The following is a 19,389-nucleotide window of genomic DNA, read 5'->3' as shown; positions in this document are numbered from 1 at the left end:
TGATTTCAAAATTCACTCTCATCTCCAGTGTATCTCTTGAGGTAGCAGTTTGACTCTTTAATTTTCTCACTCTCTTGTTACAATGACCTTATTATACCATGATTTCCGATTATCATCCATATGTTATGTTACTACTGCTACATAGCTAAAGAAATTCCTGTGTATTTGGGAAGTGGGGATTAGTAAGAAAAGGAATAGATAGCAACTTAAGATAGACACCCAAAGCTAGAGGTTGAAGAGAGTATGTGGTAAGGGCCTGGAGAAATAAGATGAGGGAGGAGAAGCGGGAAGAGGAGATGAGATAGGAAGAGGAAGAAATGTATCTTAACATGAAAACACTGAGGTACACTTTGATTCTCCCTTCTTGTTCCTTTCCTACTAATGTCTCTAGTCCTACTAAACATTTTCTTCATGATTTCCTCTCTGCTGCTGCTTTCCTAATTCAAGTCCTGGTCATCTAATCAGGATGACCTCAATGTCCTGCTCCCACAGGCTTTCCTTCTCTTTCAGCAGGTGTGTAAGGCACAATTTAGGGATGTTTTCTTGCCTGGTAGGAAGATTGGTCTTGTTTGCTGTGTTCTAGTACATAAAAAAATGCCCTACTCACCAGCTACTAGGCTGTGTACCTTTTAACATACAAGTCTAGCTTTTGAGTCAAAAACTAGCCTTCCTTCTAGAGTTTTCCCAAGTTTTTCACATTAAGCAAAAACACAACAGCCTTTTCTATTCCATTTTCCATAGTTATTTCAGTATTAAACCCCAACACAAAAGATAATGATAAAGAGACTAATTTTCCCATGTATCTCTAGCCACACAAATTATTCTGTATTTTTCCTAATGACTTCAAAACCTTGGAGAAAAAAACCTAAGTTGTCTCCATGCAGTGCTCACCTTCATTTCCAGAATGAGGTTAACAATGTAAATTAGCTACATTTAAAGAAAGCAAAAAGTAAATCTGTCCAACTCTAACTTTATTTACAGAAAGAAAAAACTTATGCCATTTTCATCATTGTTCACACTTACCTTATCAACATATTTCTTAGAATTGTAAAATCACAATGTTCACCATTTTCAACTGTAAGGAAAAAAAACAGACCACATATATTATTTCCACTAAACCCAGTCTTTTCAAAGGAAATTTCACAGAAACTTGGGGGGTAAAAACATTGAGACAATATGCAAAACAGCTTAGATCAATTTTTCATTAAGGTTACACACTAACATTGTACTCAATTTAAAGGCACAACAGACAAGTGCACTATAACATTACTTTATTGTCATTTAAGCCTCATAGATATATACACCTAACAAATAAGCTCTCTGGAAACAAACAACTGAAATTTTGAAAGGGGCAATACCGGTAGATAATATATTTAGACTATTATAATAAAATATACTTTAAAAATTTAGTGGTATGGGTGAGGGCAGAATCACTTCAGGAAAAACCTCCTTAAGGTAACTAAAATGAAAAGGTGAGTCAAGAAATGTAAGGTTCTTTATTTTTAAAAAAATGTATCACTAATAGAACACTACTTGGGGGTAGGAGGGGGACTGCAAACTAGAGACGCAAAGCATTTTCTTCAGTGCATATTTTTAAGGGGTATATAAGTTCTAAAGCCTCAGTTCAGCAACTGAAGGTTGCCTAGGCATGACAGAGAACTGAGAATGAGGTGCTGGGTCACTATAGGGAAAATCACCCAAAAATTACATAATTGTTCAAGAAAACACCAACAAATAGAAAAAACAATCATGACTTAATCTTAGTTACAATTTACTATAATAAAGATGGTTAAACCTTAGATTAAACCAATATAATGAACCCAAATTTGAGGAAAACACTTCTGTTGTCAAAAGGACTCCTGAAGTTTGATGTTATAAGTAAGATTTTATTGGTATTTAAAAATCCTTACAAAACTAAACAGGATCTCTTAAAAATGAAATTTTTTTACTCTAAAGATGTAATGTCAAAAAAGGTGACTTTTGCCCCGAGGAAAGGAGAATGTAATCTTTTAACTAGGCTTATAAATGTTTTCAATCATTCTTGAGGGCCCCTGACCCATCTGAGACTCAGATAAATGTGATGGGCCTTGTCTCCAAAATGTTTAATTTCAGAAGGTTCCCCAGATCCCTTAGAAGCAAACTTTGGACCCTTGATAAAGAACTCCTGAATTATAAGCATGTATTCAAACAAGAAAACAAAAACAGACTTACTGATGGGGTGAGATGGGAAGGTGGGGCAGGTTAAGTGTCCCTTATTTGAAATGCTTGGGACCAGAAGTGTTTTGCGTTTTTTTTTTTTTTTTGGATTTGGGGACATTTGTGTTATACTTACTGGTTGAGCATCCCTAATCCAAAAATCCTAATTAGCATTTCCTTTAAATATCATGTTGGCATTTAAAAAGTTCCAGATTTTGGAACATTTCAACATTTCAAATTTCAGATTTTCTGATTAGGGGATGCTCAACTTGTATTACAATTTTAGGATTTAACACATACTTGCCTGACTTAGTAGGATACAAGATCTGAAAAATAGGAATATACTCATGAGGAAAATGAGACTAAAAGAAACAGAGATCACAACTATTCTTGAAAATCTAGAATATATCAATGCAGTCTGCATATTATACTACTTATTATAACTATAATTTTTTTAATCACATCTGTAAAGATGTTATAGAAAGTCATTCATTGAAGAAAACCTTACCTTCGGCAACACCCCAAGGATACTGCCTTCCTCTGACTCTTTTGCCATTAACTTCAATGATAGTATTACTACCTACCACCGCAAGAGGTAAACGGTCCTATAAAACAAAGTATTCTTGTTCAAATACAACTCTGTAGCCCTCACAAATTCAAAAATAAAAAGTTACATTACTCAACAGATTAGCAAAAAAAATTACTTTGATAGTTTCTGCATTCACTTTTAGAGGACATTCAACAAATATTTAGTAAATTGCCACTATATGGTATTAACTACCAAGGTAAACAATAAGTAACATATTTTCTCTGAAAATTTAAGACTACTAAGGAATATATTAGTCAAATTATTTGCTAAAAATTACTCCAAAAAACTGTCCCATATTAGGGGAAAAAAAAAGAGTAAAAAAATGTATGGCATTTAGAAGAAAAACAGTGAGGCTTGTGACTAGTCTGTCTACCTGATCACAAACCAACTCTAACAGTACTGGAAGAAGGGAATAGCTTATTTGTTAAGCTTCAACCTTGGAACTTCAGATCCAGGTGACAAGATTTGTATTCATCCTTACTAACTCAGAGTATAATCTTTCACAATTCTGTGGTTATAAGAAATATTTAAGTAGCTATTTTATAAAACTTCAGAAATTCTTCATCGGTCAGGTGTAAGTATTTCATTATTCCAAGATATTTGCCCACATAATGCCATTATTCGGTACACTGTTTTTAGGTCCAGGGTACTTAGGAAACCACAATAAATTAAAATACAGAAAATTACATTGGTGTGGATTTTTGGTTGGCTTTTATTTTATTATTTTTAATTGACACATAATAATTGTACATATTTATGGGGTAGCGTGTGATATTCTGATACCTGTATACAATGTGTAATGATCAAATGAGAGTAATTAGCATATCCATCACTTCAAACTTTTATCATTTCTTTGTGTTGGGAATATTCAAAATCTTCTCTTCTAGCTATCTGAAAATGCAGAATTATTAACTATAGCCATCCTACAGTGCGACAGAACTCTAGAACTTATTCTTCCTATCTAGCTGTAATTTTATAATCCATATTGGTTGGCTTTCATAAAAGGCCAAAAAAATATTTTTATCTGGCTCTTAAAACAAAGATTAAAACATAATAAAATAAATCCTTTCCCTTCCCATCACTTGTTTCTTAAGGGAGGAAAATTACATAATATGAAGCCACTTAATTAAAAACTATTTGAGATAAGGATTGTGTTATTTACCATGCTATTCCTTACAATGTCTTATTATATATATTAACTAGTCAACAAAGTTTACTGTAAAGTTGAACTCAACACTAAATAATCTCCCTATGCATTCGGTAAGCCAACACTGATATTTTTAGTCTTTCCTGTGGATTTTATAGTATGCTTTCAGGCCCCATATCATTTTAGCGTATATATAAGGATGAACCTACCTTTATCTTTTTAACAAGCTTATTTTCTTCTTCATCATCTGTTTCTGGAAATTCATATATTTTAATTTTATGTTCTTGGATTTCTTTCATTATCTAAAATGGGAGAAGTAATTAGTAAAAGAGCACCACACATAATTAGTACATTAGCCTTATTTTCATTATATGTTTTTGGATTCCTCTATGAGTCCTCAGTTCCAGATTTGTTACTGTTTTTCAATGATGCAAAACTGTAATCTAAAATCCAAGTACTATGCTGGTCTTTTTTTTTTAATCTATAAAATTCAAGATCCAATTACTTAAAAAGCGTTAAAGTCATATGGTTATCATAACCAAAAAAGTTCCAAAATTGATATAAAATTCCAGAAAGTGATTTCTTGAGTTGATTTCTACTATAATGGCTTTACATCATTTATTTACAACGACTGAGATTCTTTGTTTAGATATAACTCACCAGTTGTCTTATTCAGTTGAATAAACAGGGCTTAAATTTACCCTAAAATTTTTAGTACAATTTGGCAAGAGTAAGTAAAACTAAGTACAGCATTAGCCCCAGGAGAAAAACTGGTACACTGTTCAGGAAATATTCTTGCATGTACATGTGCATACACACAAATCAAGAAGCAACAAATATAAGATTAGGCAAGCTGCATACGCAGGGAGAAAATATACCCTAGAAATTAAGAAGCTCAAGAGTTAATAAGGAGAATGAAGAAAACTTAAAGAAAATAACTTATTAATAACATCAGAAATAACCTAGTTCAAATTAAATTATCCTGTCTAAAATCATTCCAAATTCTAAATAGAATACAAATATCTAAATAATTTTCAACTACTTACCCTATTTGAACCCATAACAAACCCATGGCTAATATACCTAGAACTAGTTTCCCTGCCTATACTTATATTTTGGCCCAACTCTCATGGCAGGGGTCCCCAGCAACAGTAAAGGGACCCTAAACAAAATGTGTTACATGGTTACTATACTAGATAGAAGTAAAAATTGTCACTGGAAAAAACAGGACTAAACATCTTTCATGATTAGAGTATATACCTATATAGAAACAAACCAGTATAAATAATGAGGTGACAAATACATCACTGGAAGAGAAAAAGAAACAAAAGGAGCCAGTTCTAAGAAAAGTACTTCTTAGTAAGAGGTTGTATATTAAAATGACCCAACTGAGCACCTTCAAAAAAGAAAACTATATAACCAATAGAATGTGACCAATTTGAAAGTAGAGATCATTATGTATTCATCTTTTTTATTTCTAAATTCTCTCAGTACAAATCCAAATCGAGACACATAATAAAAGAGGAGAAATATATTACATTAGCATTTGAAACTTAGAAACAGCACATTACAAAACAAAAATGGCAGTGAATAAAATGTAAAATTATAGAGAAATAATAAATATACAAAATACAATGTACTAAAACATTCTGAAAACTTATATGGATTTAACACAACTTCAAAGCAAATTTCAACAAGTTTTTATTTTTGTAACAGGCTTCAAGGTATATTCTAAAATTCACATTGAAAAAGGTGAAAAAACAAAGTATTTTGTTACAAAAGGGACTATAAGGACCATAAGAAAGAATTAAGATCTATTTAAAAATATTATACAAAGTTGCTCTGTTTTAAAAAATATTAACATGGGCCTAAAATAAAAAATAGACTACTAGAATAGGAGAAAATTTCCAAAAATTGACACTACATTTCATAAAATGTAATATATAACAAACCAAACACAATAAAGTGAGGAAAATGTATCATTATTTAACTCAGTATTATTAAGATAATTAGACATGAGTTTAGAAAAATAGCTTAGTGGTCTCAGCTGGTACAGCATGATACTCTTAATCTCAGGGTCTTAAGTTTTAAAAAAAATGGCATAAACTACTATATATATCACATAAAGTACAATGAAAACAAAATAAAATATAAGACACAAAAGAGAAAAAAGGAAATATACTTCTTAAAATGAGAGAGAACTTAACACCCAGAATAAAAAGAACCCATATAGGCCAGGTGCGGTGGCTCACACCTGTAATACTAACACTTTGGGAGGCCGAGGCAGGAGGATAGGTTGAGGCTACGAGTTAGAGAGCAGCTTGGGGGATAGTGAGACCTTGTCTCTACAAAAAATTAAAAAATTAGCCAGGCATGGTGGCACATGCCTATAGTCCCAGCTACTCAAGAGGCTGAGACAGGGGGACTGCTTGGGCCCAGGAGTTTGAGGTTGCTGTGAGCTATGAAGAAGCCACCACACTCTAGTCCGGGCAACGGAGTGAGACCCTTTTTCAAAAAAACAAGCAAACAAAATAAACCCATATAAGCACATATAGGCAATACCAAATTCTTTTGCTCAAAAATATTTGAACAGGATGTTCACAAAAGAAATTAAAAAAAAAATAAGTGCCTGCTTTAAAAAATGTTCAGCCTTTCTGGAAAATAAAATTAAAAGCTAAAGAAATAATTAGGTACCACTTCATTCCAGAAGTTTTTAAAATAAAAATGACCATGCTAGCAAAATTATAGTGAAACAGATATACCAAAATAAAAGGAATCTGATTATTTTTTTTTTGAGATAGCACCATGACAAAATGCACAGGGGTGGGGAGGAGGGGATAAAGAGCCATAAAAATAATCATACCCTTTGAAAGAATAATCCTATTTCTGGAAATTCATTCTAAGAAAATAATTCTAAAGGGTGTAGGGGGAGGGGATGGCATATAAAGAAAATATTTAAAATAGCCTTATTTAAAAATTGACAAAGGATAAAATTACTACAATAATGGACAAGAGTTTTGAGTAGAAAACTAAGGCAGAAGATTATTTTCAAGAGCTATTTTTAATACAATATAAATGACAACACAATAAAGCAGCAAGAGAAATGCATTGCAACACATTATATTAAAGATAATAAAAACTGCATATTACGTGAATGGTATGAGAAACCCAAGTTAACCTCATTTGCTCACCTGTTTTTTAAACTGTTGGCATTCCTCTGGTGTGAGCGTATCTGCTTTGGCAATAAGTGGGATGATATTCACTTTTTCATGCAAACGCTTCATAAACTCAATATCCAATGGTTTAAGTCTGAAATATACAGTATTTAATATGATCAATTTGGAATAGATTCTTCACATTTTGAATGCTAAATTAAATACAGTGGAACCAGTTTAGTTACTTATCAGAAACATTCTCTGAAGATGTATTAGGCCAGTTAACAGGTATAACAGGACCTCATGAAGCACTGGAGTGATTAAGAAGGATTTGGCTCCTGTCCTTGAAAACCCTGGTCATAGGGTTTGGGCCCTAAAGAGGAACTGGAAAAACCAGAAAGGCTCCTAATAGAATTTCTTAGAATTGTCTCTTTATTTGTTACTCCAAATACGTGAGGTTTTTATTGAAAATGAAAACTAGTAGTCCTCTTTCAACTCCACATTCAGTTCTTACTGCCAACTATCTTTCTCAGACAAGATGCTCAAAAAAGAATCTTCTACAATATCTCTTTTGAGCACTACTTCTGGTTGCTGCCTCCACTTTGCATCTATACCTTCAAGAAGGTCACCAAATACTTTACCTTATCATTCATCTGTATCCGTAGCACCTAGCACAGTATGTAACACTTGAGAAGGTGCTCAAATATTACCATTACTAATTTGTCTATTTATTATGCAGTTTTCTTATATCACTCCCTCACAAGCTCTTCTTCCTTCAGATACTTTTCAGGATCCTCTTTACAAGTTAGACCTTTAAGGGGGACATTTCTTAGATGTCTCTATTAGGCCCTCTTCTCTTCTTACTCTACATTCTGTATGATTATCATCAATACAATGGATTTCCATTGTCTCCCATGGGCCAATGACTACTAAATCTTCATATCCAGCCCAGATCTTAAGTTCCGGATTTGTATTTACCCAGTGGATATGTCACTTGCACGTACCATAGGCTCCTTAAAATCAAAAGCTCACCTAAACCCCTGTGTTCCCTCCTCTTCTATGCTTCCTATCTCAGTGAATGGTATTATAATCTATCCAAATACTCAAGCATGAAACCTAGGAGTCAGTCCTCCCTCCTCTAATTCTCTTCTAAAGCTTCATCAAGACCTGCTGAATAAATATATATTTTTCTCCATTTCCATTACTTTAGTTCAGGCCACCAAGACTTTTGGAATGGATAACTACATGAGGCTATCTGGTTTTCATCCAAACCATCCACATCAGAGCCAGAGTGGTCTTTCTAAATCCAAATCTGATTGAGTCATTCCCTGACTAAAAACCTTACTAAAGGTCAGATTCCTTAGTTAGTGTGGCTTACAAAGCCTGTGAAGACACGGATTCTCCAGCTGGCCTCATCTCTTAGCATTCCTGGCCTTTCTTTTGCCACCTGCTACTTCCAATGTGCCAACCTTTTTGAACTTCTCACAATTTCTTAAAAGCACCATACTTCGACCTCTGATCAGCACCTAGCGTGGTATCTAACACTTGGTACCTAACACTTGAGACGGTGTGTTTGTCGACAAAAAAAGTAAGCTGCTGTGATTTCTCCTCATGTCCTTTAGTAATTCTAAATGATAACCAAAGCTAGAATATACAGTTAACTAATAGAATAAAGGTCTAACTGTATCATTAACTTTATTGACTATAATTAAATTAACTAACATTTTAAAATAAAGGTAAATAAATATATATTTAAAATGGGAGGTATTGGGACTCAGAGACTAATGAGGTATTCTTTTTTATTAGCAAAGAATACTATACCTCACTGTGGTACTGAGGCTGACAGGAAGAAAGATAGAGGTAAGAAGGGAGGAAAGCAAATACAGAGAATTAAGACAGTTGCCTCCTATTCTAATTCTCCTCATCTTGAATCCCTTGAAATTTGATATTGGCATTCAGAGAATAGGGAACATGATGGAAAAGAGTGTGTGGACAGAATAACACTACATTATCTGTATTATCTGTAAACAGTGCCCTTACCTCACTAGTGCTAACTGAAAGAACCATCAGGTTTTTTTTTCTTTTTTTTTTTTGAGACAGAGTCTCGCTCTGTTGCCCGGGCTAGAGTGAGTGCCGTGGCATCAGCCTAGCTCACAGCAACCTCAAACTCCTGGGCTTAAGCGATCCTACTGCCTCAGCCTCCTGAGTAGCTGGGACTACAGGCATGCGCCACCATGCCCGGCTAATTTTTTCTACATATATTTTTAGTTGGCCAGATAATTTGTTTCTATTTTTAGTAGAGACGGGGTCTCGCTCTTGCTCAGGCAGGTCTCGAACTCCTGACCTCGAGTTATCCGCCCGCCTCGGCCTCCCAGAGTGCTAGGATTACAGGTGTGAGCCACCGTGCCCGGCCAAGAACCATCGGTTTTTGAAAAAAATTTGTTTTACTTCTTTACTTCAACCAACATAACAACACTAAATATAAAAGCCATGGACAATTCAATCAATCTCAGATTTCTAAATTATTATGGTTCACTTTCAAGTTTATACTCATGAAAAATTTAAACTGCTACTGACTCATTAAGCTACTACATCATAGGCTTATACAAACAGTCTGCCTAACCCAGTGACAGAAAAGCAGAGCTCAGTTACTCTAAAATTTTAACAAATCATAAGAGCATTTAATACAAAATATTAATGTAAAAATCCAAGATTTTACATTTAAAAGTAAAACAGTTGTGCTGAAAATAATATTGCAATTTTTAAAGAGAAAGACATTTAAAAATAACAATAAAGAAATTCAAGAAGTCAACTTTTTAAATATAAAACAAAAGAGCCAAAGAACATTTATATCAGTTTAAAAATTAAACTTTAGAAAAAAAGGTAAAACTTTGTAAAAGTCCTGATAAAATCTTTCTCCCCTCTTAAATTAGTATACAAATTTCAGAAGCCTACAAAATGCCAACAGAAAACATTTAGTTCAAATACAGATTACATTCTTATTGAAATTTTTCCTCGGTCCATTTAGTTTTATATCACTTCTTTTCATCAACAAACTTAGTTTTTAAATCTTGTTTTTAAACAGTAGAAAGTCCTTTAGAGAGTTTCTAGATGATAAATCCACGTTAGATGGAAAAGACTATTTAACCTCAAAGTCTACAGCATAATAAATGACTACAGGGCAAATGACAAATATTTATTTTATATATGTATGTATGTATGTATATATTTCGAAGGGGAAAAAATTTTCTGTATAAAACTTACTGAATGACATTGATTTTTTTTAAAGTGGCAATCAATACTAAAAGGATAAAACACCATTTTAAAATTCAAATTCCAAATCAGTTTTTAATTTTAATAGCAATTACAAAACAATGAACAAGGCAAATGAAGCCATAATGGCTGAAATCATAAATTAGCCCTGCACCCATTGATGACACTTGGTAGGATAAAGAAGACACTGAAAATACACTGTTGGACCAATTTATAACTGGATCATAAACTAGGTCCTAAAAACAAGCTCCCCCCAAAAGGGAATCAAGAGACTACCCAGATGAGATAGAAAGGCCCTCCTTCATTCAACAGATTGCATGGAATTTCAGTCGTAGTGACCAGGGGATTTGGAATTCTCTATATTGTAAAATTCAGTGTCACATTCTTTCACTTAATCCATAGTATTACATACCAGTGGACAAAACTTTGCACCATTTGTAAAAATAGTTAAGCTGAGAAGCTGTTCAAAAAGCACATTTTTGTACATAGGAAATAAAAATTTTAAACTCTCATTCCTTGTGACAAACAATAAATGGCCCAAAGCCACTACACATCACTTGTGTATATAAAATTTTTTCTTTAAAAAAAAAACCTCTTATTTCCCATGCAATTTTAAGAAATATAATTTCCCCCAGGGGAGATAGGAGGAATGTGATTTCATGAGAATTACTAAAACTTGGAGAGAGCCCAAAAGATCTAAAATAATAAAACCGGTTATAAGCTGACACACTTCTATTAACTGCAGATTAAGATTTCACTTTGCTGGCTTCCAGTAAAAAATCCTAAGAAGTTAAACCAGAATGATAAAAAATATATAAATTCAAAAGAAGCTACATAAGTACTCTTAAAAGGTTATACAATGTGTTATATTTTTGAGATTACTTTTTTTCGAGCCTTTTAAGTAGGTGAGTCAATTTAGTGATTTAAACATGTAAACTTCTGAGAACACTGTAGAAGAATATTAGACAGAAAAAAAAGAAGAAACTGGAAATCAAGAAGGGGGAAGTAGGGAGGTGAGGAGGGGCAAAAACCTATCTAATGGATACAATGAACACTATTCTTCCTATTCAGGCGATGGGCACGCTAATACCTGACTTAAGCATTATAAAACTATCTATGTAACAAAAACATTCATCACCTCCTTAATACTTTGAAATTAAAAAAAAAGAAAAAAAGAAATGAAAGAAGCATCTTCACCACTCCAATCTTGACAGTGCAAAAATAGTAACTATATAATTAAGGCTCCTTGCTCTGTCAAGAAAGAGATAACAAGCATCAACCTATATAAGAAAAAGATAGAAAGAGAAGCTGAAAATAGAAGAGAAAGGTTACACTTATGAAGGAATTGGTTAACATTATCACAATCTGGGTGTTACATGACTTAATGCTATTTAGTCTGATGCTACATAATAGTTCAGTTCCTTTTGGTGGACAGACAGTTGAGTTACAGTCATCAGGTGGCTGAATTATGCTTAGTCATTTACCCAAAGAAAAAGACTGGAGAAGAATAATTAGAAACATTTGCAGTTGACAATGACATACATATTTACTCAAAATGACAGAGGAAGTACAAACAACAACAACAAAAAAGAGTACAGGCTATAACTGCTAACAAACAGAATAATCAGATCAGACGAATGTCTACACTTAGGTCTTAAGTCCTAATAAGCAGGTTAGTATTGACTATATTATACCCAAACAATGTGACTTGACAGCTAAGGTAAAACAGAAGCCAAAAAGATTTACTGAAGAAAGAAAAGACACAAGAGAACACTGGTACTTCAGCATTTCTGACAACCAACTCCATTATACTTACAATGAATACCATCTCTACAGTTTCTTAGAACACGTCTAAACCTAACTGTCATGGCTGCTTCTACTCATTTGGTAGTTTAATCAGTGGCAGAATGGCCAAAATGAAAGCGAAATTAGACAAATTGAGATCTCAAACCATGGTGGAAACATTGTTCCTTTCCATGAAGCGTGTAAAATCTGTATGAACGAGGATCCAAGGAGTAAAATCACTGTTAGCTTATCTAGGACTTGAAAAAGGTTTTCTAAGACATTTCTATAACTTTGATTCAAAGTGTACAAAAGTTAATTCATGTAACCAAAACATTTGTACCCCCATAATATTCTGAAGTTAAAAAAAAAACATTTCAATATGGAATTTGGTACTTTATTATTGGGTACCATTATATGTATTCTATAGACTTAAATACTACTAAAATATGCACACAAAGGTTAGTAATAGTAAACAACAAAAAAGGTATCAGAAGCATCAAGGTACTGACCCATGTCCAGAAGGAGCGATGAAGTACAAACAACACTGCACCCTGTTATCAGGCATCTGACGTCTGTTTACTCGAGATTCTGCATTTAGGTAGTCCTCAAATTTACTATCAATGTAGTCGATAACAGGCTGCCAGCTACAGAATGCAGATAAAGAAAACAATTATTAATAAGTTGCAATTCTATATATATATATATAAATGAATAATTGATGACTGCTGAAGGACAATAATATTTTAAATAGGAAAAACCAATCTACCAGCAGAAGACATCTCAAATTATTCTATATATTGATTAAAGACAGGTATAAATTATGTTGAATAATCTTGATTCATTATTTCAAAACGTTCCAAATAAAAAAATTTAGCGTCAAAACACAGCTAAATTAATTATTAATATATTATTTGCACTAATAAATATATCAGTGCTAAGACATTACAATATGAAAACAATTATATTCATAGGGTTTTAAATTTCAAGTGAAGAGATTACTTTAAACAATATAAAAACCTCAAGAGGAACTTATGTAGGAGTTCTTAGGGTTGACAGGAAATTACCTGAAAAATAATGTGGAACTCAAGGAAAAATATTTTTTATAAAATACTAAGATGATTACTTCAGACTAAAATTTCAGGGTTATTTTCTTCACTTATGACTTACGGAAAAACTGAAGGTCTAAAAATTAGGTTTAAATTAGGATGTGACAGAAAATCATTTATACGAATGGGCAAAATTATAGTAAAGTGAAAAGCTTTAAATTTCTTATAATGAGAGTTCTTATATCTACCTATGTTGTTTTAGAATTTGTCTTAAAAACAATTTTATGATAGGTATTATCTCTAATTTATAGAAAAGAAAATTGGTTCAAAGAAGTTGTTAAGTGGCAAAGTTGGTATCTGAACCCAAGTCATATCATTTAAAGTTCAGTGACCCTTGTTAAGATGAGAAGTATTAAAATATTACCCAGAAAAAGTCTAACCACCCCAGTACCTCAAATCCACTGGAAAGCTGTGAGGACAAACCCGTCTTACCAATTACTATTATCCACTGCATCTCCAAATCCTGGGGTATCAACTATTGTGAGCAGCAACTGAACACCACCTTCTTTGATTAAAACTTTGGATTGTTCCACCTGTAAGAGTCATTGGTGTAGATGTTAATATTATATATAACACCAGTGATATCCTACAAGGGATAAGAGGTAGGGTTGCTCAAGTTGACCAAAACTAACTGGGAAACTATTTGCAAATTAAATCTACCCATCCCCACATTTTCTTAGAATCAATGATTGTGGACATAGGAAGTTCTGGTACTTGAAAGAAAAGCACATATAAAAATAGTATGCCAATCTCTTGGCAAACTCATACTGGTTCATGGCTCATACTTGATATAAAGAAGAAATAGGAAGTGATAAAATAGTAATAACCATTAAAGCCATATGATACTTATATAACTTAAATGTACATCTAATATTGCAAATAAACAATTTGAGTGATTCAGTAATTCACAGAGTTCAAATGTGACTAATCAGATAAGCACATCTAATCTACCATTTATACTAAATGTCTTTCTGGACTATTCTCTATCAAGTCTAGTCCAAACTAATTATTCAAGTGAACTTATTACCATTCCCAATTCTTTCTCAGCAGGGCTGTAATTACCCTTGTGTTTATGTCATGGCTAAGGTCCAATCCTCTTCTCAAATGTGATACTTTACATTCTAGACAATGTAATCAGCAAAAGTTCAGATAGTGGAAAAAAAATGTATTCTGGTAGAGTGAAATCCTACTAACTCTGATTAATATATTGAGTTCTCTTTAGAATTTTTTAAAATGTTCTGTTTGAGACAGGGTATTGGACTTAAGCAGTGACAACAGATCCTGGCACAATTTAAGATACTCTGTAACCCCAAGCTCTGTATCAGAAGGTATTTATCATTCATCCTGGGCATATGCTACTGCTAAATGCAAACTACAAATTTTCAGGAGCCTTAGATAAAATGAACACACAGACTCAGATAGAAAAGGGGAATAATTCCCCCACGAAAAGACAGGCTTTCATTCAATACACCTTTATATCAAGTGCTTATTAAGGCTAGAGACTCCAGGTATGCTGTTAGGCTAATCTATGAGGCACGAATTATACTCAAACTCTGAGTTGTAAATGCCCTAAGATGGTATAAATTAAGCACTACCAGACTTTAGAGAAAAATGTGATCATGGGCACATGAAAAGCAGCTCCAATCATTTACGTTGACTAACAGGATTTGGAAAGGAAAAGTGACTAATTTCTGGGTAGAAAAAGTTTGGTACACCTTTAGAGATTGTTGTTCTATTTCCCTTTGGAATTTTTTACAGAAGTTGGCTGATATATGAAGAGACTGAGAAGCTGAGACTAAGATTGCAAAGCAAGAAAGTCTATAGCAACATTGTTCAGTAACACTTTGAGATGATGGAATTGTTCTGTATCCACACTGTCCAATGTGGTAGCCACTTGCCCATGTGGTTACTTAGCCCTTGAAATGTGACCAGTGCACATGAGGAGCTGATGTTTAATTTTACTTAATTGGAACTAACTTACATTTAGATAGCCACATATGGCCAGGGACTACCAAACTGAAAAGTGAAGGTCTATAGCAAGTTAAGAGTTTTTTGTTAACAGAACTTTATTATCAAAAACAAAAGTTATTAAAATGAAAAATAATTGTCTAAGACTTGGACATTCATGTCTACAAAGGGGCTTCTTACCTTTCAGACAAATAAGAAACCAACATCTTTTAGATGAATGTTCTTCAAACTGCTTTGATTCTGGTATAAACTATCAGCAAAAATTTTGAGCATCCCAAATATACTTGTTTATCTACCAAATATGTACTATTGGTAATTTGAATATTAAACATTAATCAATATGTATTAATTTCTCTGTAAACTAAAAAAGTAAACATCAATAAATAAGATTTGTACTATTTTCTGATCATCCTCAATATCAACAATGGATACATATCATTTGGGAGATCCCTGTACACACCACATAACTAAGTTAACATAGCTCGTCTGATATCAGGTTATCCTAATAATATGAACCAGGCAAAAATAACTCAGAGAAAATAATGATTCATTAGTGTCAGATTATCAAAACTAAAAAAAATTTTAAATGGTACCATCTAATCTGGCCCAGGGAGTTCACATTTTATTTATCTGGTGGTGCTCAAATCAAAGGACAAACTGGTCAAATTTAACATCTCAGTATAGCTTGAATTCACCCCCATCTCCATCATAAAAACAGGTCATTCATTTATGGTAACTGTCACAGAAGCAGAAATTTCCAAAGTAATCATACTACCCCTTTACCTAATAATTCTTTTAAATGACATAGTACCATACAGTATACTAGAAACTGATGCCAAAATATAGTTGTTCTACATGAATCACCTACCAATTTTATTGCAAACCATTTCTGGTTCCCTATGCCCATTCTGCCTTCATCAATATGCTGTACACCAATCACACACTTTAACATAACAGCTTAAATTTTAATATGTTTCCTTGTTTAAAAAAAAAATCAGTTCAGCAACTTAGTTACTTATTGACTTGATAAGAAAAATTAAGATTTGTATTTTATATAAAGTCTGTTTATAAATCTCCTTTTGTACTCTGGCCTACGAAATTCTGTATAGCCATACATGGTCAAATACAAAGAAATCAGCACATATGGAAGAGATCCAGAAAACATAACTGTAAACTAGTGCCATTCACAGGATCCAACTGTATCCTATCATCTGGTTTTGCAAGTATCCTCATGGGATCCATGGAAAACAAATTAGTTCAAGTCCAGGAATTTCAAACTTTTCTTAACAAATCTATTCCAAATGGCCTCTTTCCCATGCACTTTCCTTAAGCAGGTCACATCAGCATATTTTATGGCATCACTCAGGGTTCTCCAAGATTAAATGCATAATTTAATACCAAAGGAATGAATCAAGGGCATTTTCAACGCTGTTTCTCCCTGAAAAATAAACTAAAGCCCATTATATTTTTTTATGTATAACCAATTTATTGAGGCCTCTTTTTGCTTCCTTGATTCCAGCATTCCAAAATACTCATTTTTCTAATATTGTTCAATTTTTCAATCTGTGGAGGGAAAAAAGGTCAAACCTTGAATGTTTATCATACAGCTTCATAACCAGAAGACTGCTAAATACACTGAACTTTTCTAACCTAATGTTTATAAGCCATTTATTAAAGTAAATATAAAATGTTATTTAATTAAGTAGAAAAAATTTTGAAGAGACAGTTAAAATTTTCTGTCAAGAGCTCACCTCTACCTATAACTTGCTCAGTAAATGAATGGCATTACAGCCAAAATTCTGAAGAGAACTTAAAAAGCCTAAGACATTCCACTTAGCTCAAACACAGGAATTATCTATTTTGATTATTTAATGGCTCAAAAGACAAACATTATCTTACTTCATCACGTTCCACAAGGAAATTAAAGAGGAAATGACCAATAGTACAATAGTTATGCCTAAAAACTACCGCATTCTCAAGACGCATAATTACTTTATTGAAAAGAAAGTTGATCCAAAGACTCTAATTCTGCCGTCTACTCTCTGAATCACTACCCCTCACACATCCCTGTCTCCTTACACTGAGACTTCAAATCCCTTCCCTCTTTCATTTTCTATTAGCAACCCCATTACCAAAACCTTTATTGCTTTCCCTTTACAACCCAGATCCCTTTCTGAATTAACCCATCTACCTATATTTCTGTTTGCACATGATAAAATTCATCACCTTCAACCTCAACAGGAATTTCCCTGCTGTCTAATACTCCTCGTATGTGTTCCGTAGTCTCATGCCTCTCCCATTTCCCAGTATGGCTCTTCCAAGCCCTCTACTCTACCATGTATGCCATCATGCTCAGCAAAGTACATTAACATTTCCACTTAAAGATGAGTGCATTTCCAATTTGTCTGAATCAGCACTGTACTTTTCCTATTGTGTGGAATAGATCTCTTTTCTTTCTAAAGCTAATTTCTCAATCTATGCTGGGGATCTGATCACTTTCCATTTTAGAGTCAACTTGACAACTCTTTACAGTATTTCCCCTATTATCTTCAACCTTTCATTTCTTGGGGACTGATTTCCCATGGGATATAACCATTCTCAGGTCTCTTGGAATAATCAAACTACTCTCTCAGTCTTCTACACTCACCTCTAGGTGTCTCTCTCATCCCTTCCTTCAAAGCTATCACCCACCTTTACTGCCTCATTTACCACTCACTTCTCTATGCACTTCCATCTTGCCCTTCATCCCTACCACTTGACTAAAATCTATCTCGCCAATGTCACCTCTATAGTACCTTACAGCAGCATCTTTCTCACTAAATCATAATTATTTGTCTATATTTTTCACATGATTGTGAGATATTTAAGAACTTTGACTATGTTCATCATCATTATAGCCCCAACACCTGGTATAAGACAAGCATTCAAATGCCTGTTATGTGAATGACTGGTTAAAAGGACTAGCAAAATTGAATCAATATCAACAGGGCAGTTTCTTAATTGGGCTCCATAAAAAAGTTTTTCAAGAAGTCTATAAAGCATGTTATCCTAGAAATAGGATCCACTGCTTTCACTTTTTATCACTTTCAAAATTTTTGTACCCACTTAACCTACAATAGTGATTTATGCAACTTCACAGACCAAGAAAAACTTTTAAAGGAGACCAACATAAAGTTGCCAACTAAGAACTTAAAAAAAAAAACTAATAGTCATTTCACAAAAGAATTCTTGTAATAGGATATATTAAGAGAAAATTAATATATCAAGAAATGGGGGGAAAAAAAGAAGTGGACTTAATCTCAGAATAAGGGGTAGTTTTTCCTACAAAAGGTCAGATGACATTTGAGATTGGAACATGAAGTAGAACTCAAATGTCTAAATTTTTCTGTCACTTCCTTTTAATCAGTCTACTGGGGAAAAATACATGAATGAAAATAGAAGTAACAATAGTGCTACTTCATTCAATTTAAAATGTTCTGAAAGAACCAAGGAAAAACACTTCCCTCTCCTATTTTCTTCCCCCACAGAAATAGGCTGAAACCAGTTTGCAGTAGGCCAGGAACAATACAGAACAGTAATTTTCAAAGTGTAGCATCCAGACTGGTAGTAACACAATCTGGGAACTTAACAGAAATGCAAACCCTACCTCAAAACCTATTATAAAGCAAACTGTGAAGAAGGGACTCAGCCATATGCATTTTAACAAGCCTTCCAGGTGACTGTGATGCACACTCAATTTTGAGAATCACTGGTATAAAGAACTCCAGGACTAGTGTCAGCTCACATCTGGAGATGCACTGCTTAGGTCCTGAGACCCAAGATAGGAGGTTAATAGTCAATTTCAGAGAGCTTCTATCTAATACTGAAATTTCACTTGAATCCGAACCACTGTTACACAGGAGGCTCAGAATCAGCTCTCTGTTTAAACTGCTTCTCCTTCCTTCCAAAACTGTGAATGTAAGTAAATTTCCTCTTTAAGATACAAATCTCTTATAAATAGATAATGTTTAGGGAGGAGAATATGAAGTTGTGGTCTTTATTAAAATTTCACTCCTTATTTGGCCACATCACAGGAGAAGATTTTTCTTTTTTCTTTCTTTTTTTGACAGCTGGAAGTGTTCCAGAAAGCCTTAAGGTCAGGAAAATTGCAGACATTTGCCTTTTGAATCT

The 19,389-nt window shown here is 33.5% G+C and overlaps 1 protein-coding gene across 3 annotated transcripts in view; it reads right to left on the bottom strand.

The window, feature by feature from the left end:
* SEPTIN7 (septin 7) overlaps positions 1-19,389 on the bottom strand; it is a 111,530-nt gene that overhangs the window by 18,563 nt on the left and 73,578 nt on the right. For all 3 annotated transcript variants that reach the window (XM_045564420.1, XM_045564421.1, XM_045564422.1), the window contains 6 exons: positions 13,684-13,784; positions 12,655-12,789; positions 7,124-7,241; positions 4,142-4,234; positions 2,705-2,801; positions 1,024-1,075 (listed from right to left, as the gene is read on the bottom strand). In XM_045564420.1, coding sequence (XP_045420376.1) covers positions 1,024-1,075; positions 2,705-2,801; positions 4,142-4,234; positions 7,124-7,241; positions 12,655-12,789; positions 13,684-13,784 — 596 coding nt within the window. The remainder of the gene's footprint in view (positions 1-1,023; positions 1,076-2,704; positions 2,802-4,141; positions 4,235-7,123; positions 7,242-12,654; positions 12,790-13,683; positions 13,785-19,389) is intronic.

Source organism: Lemur catta, chromosome 11, assembly GCF_020740605.2.
Source record: "Lemur catta isolate mLemCat1 chromosome 11, mLemCat1.pri, whole genome shotgun sequence".
NCBI lineage: Eukaryota > Metazoa > Chordata > Mammalia > Primates > Lemuridae > Lemur > Lemur catta.
Note: the sequence above shows the minus strand (reverse complement) of the source record. Positions and strands in the feature narration are given on the sequence as shown.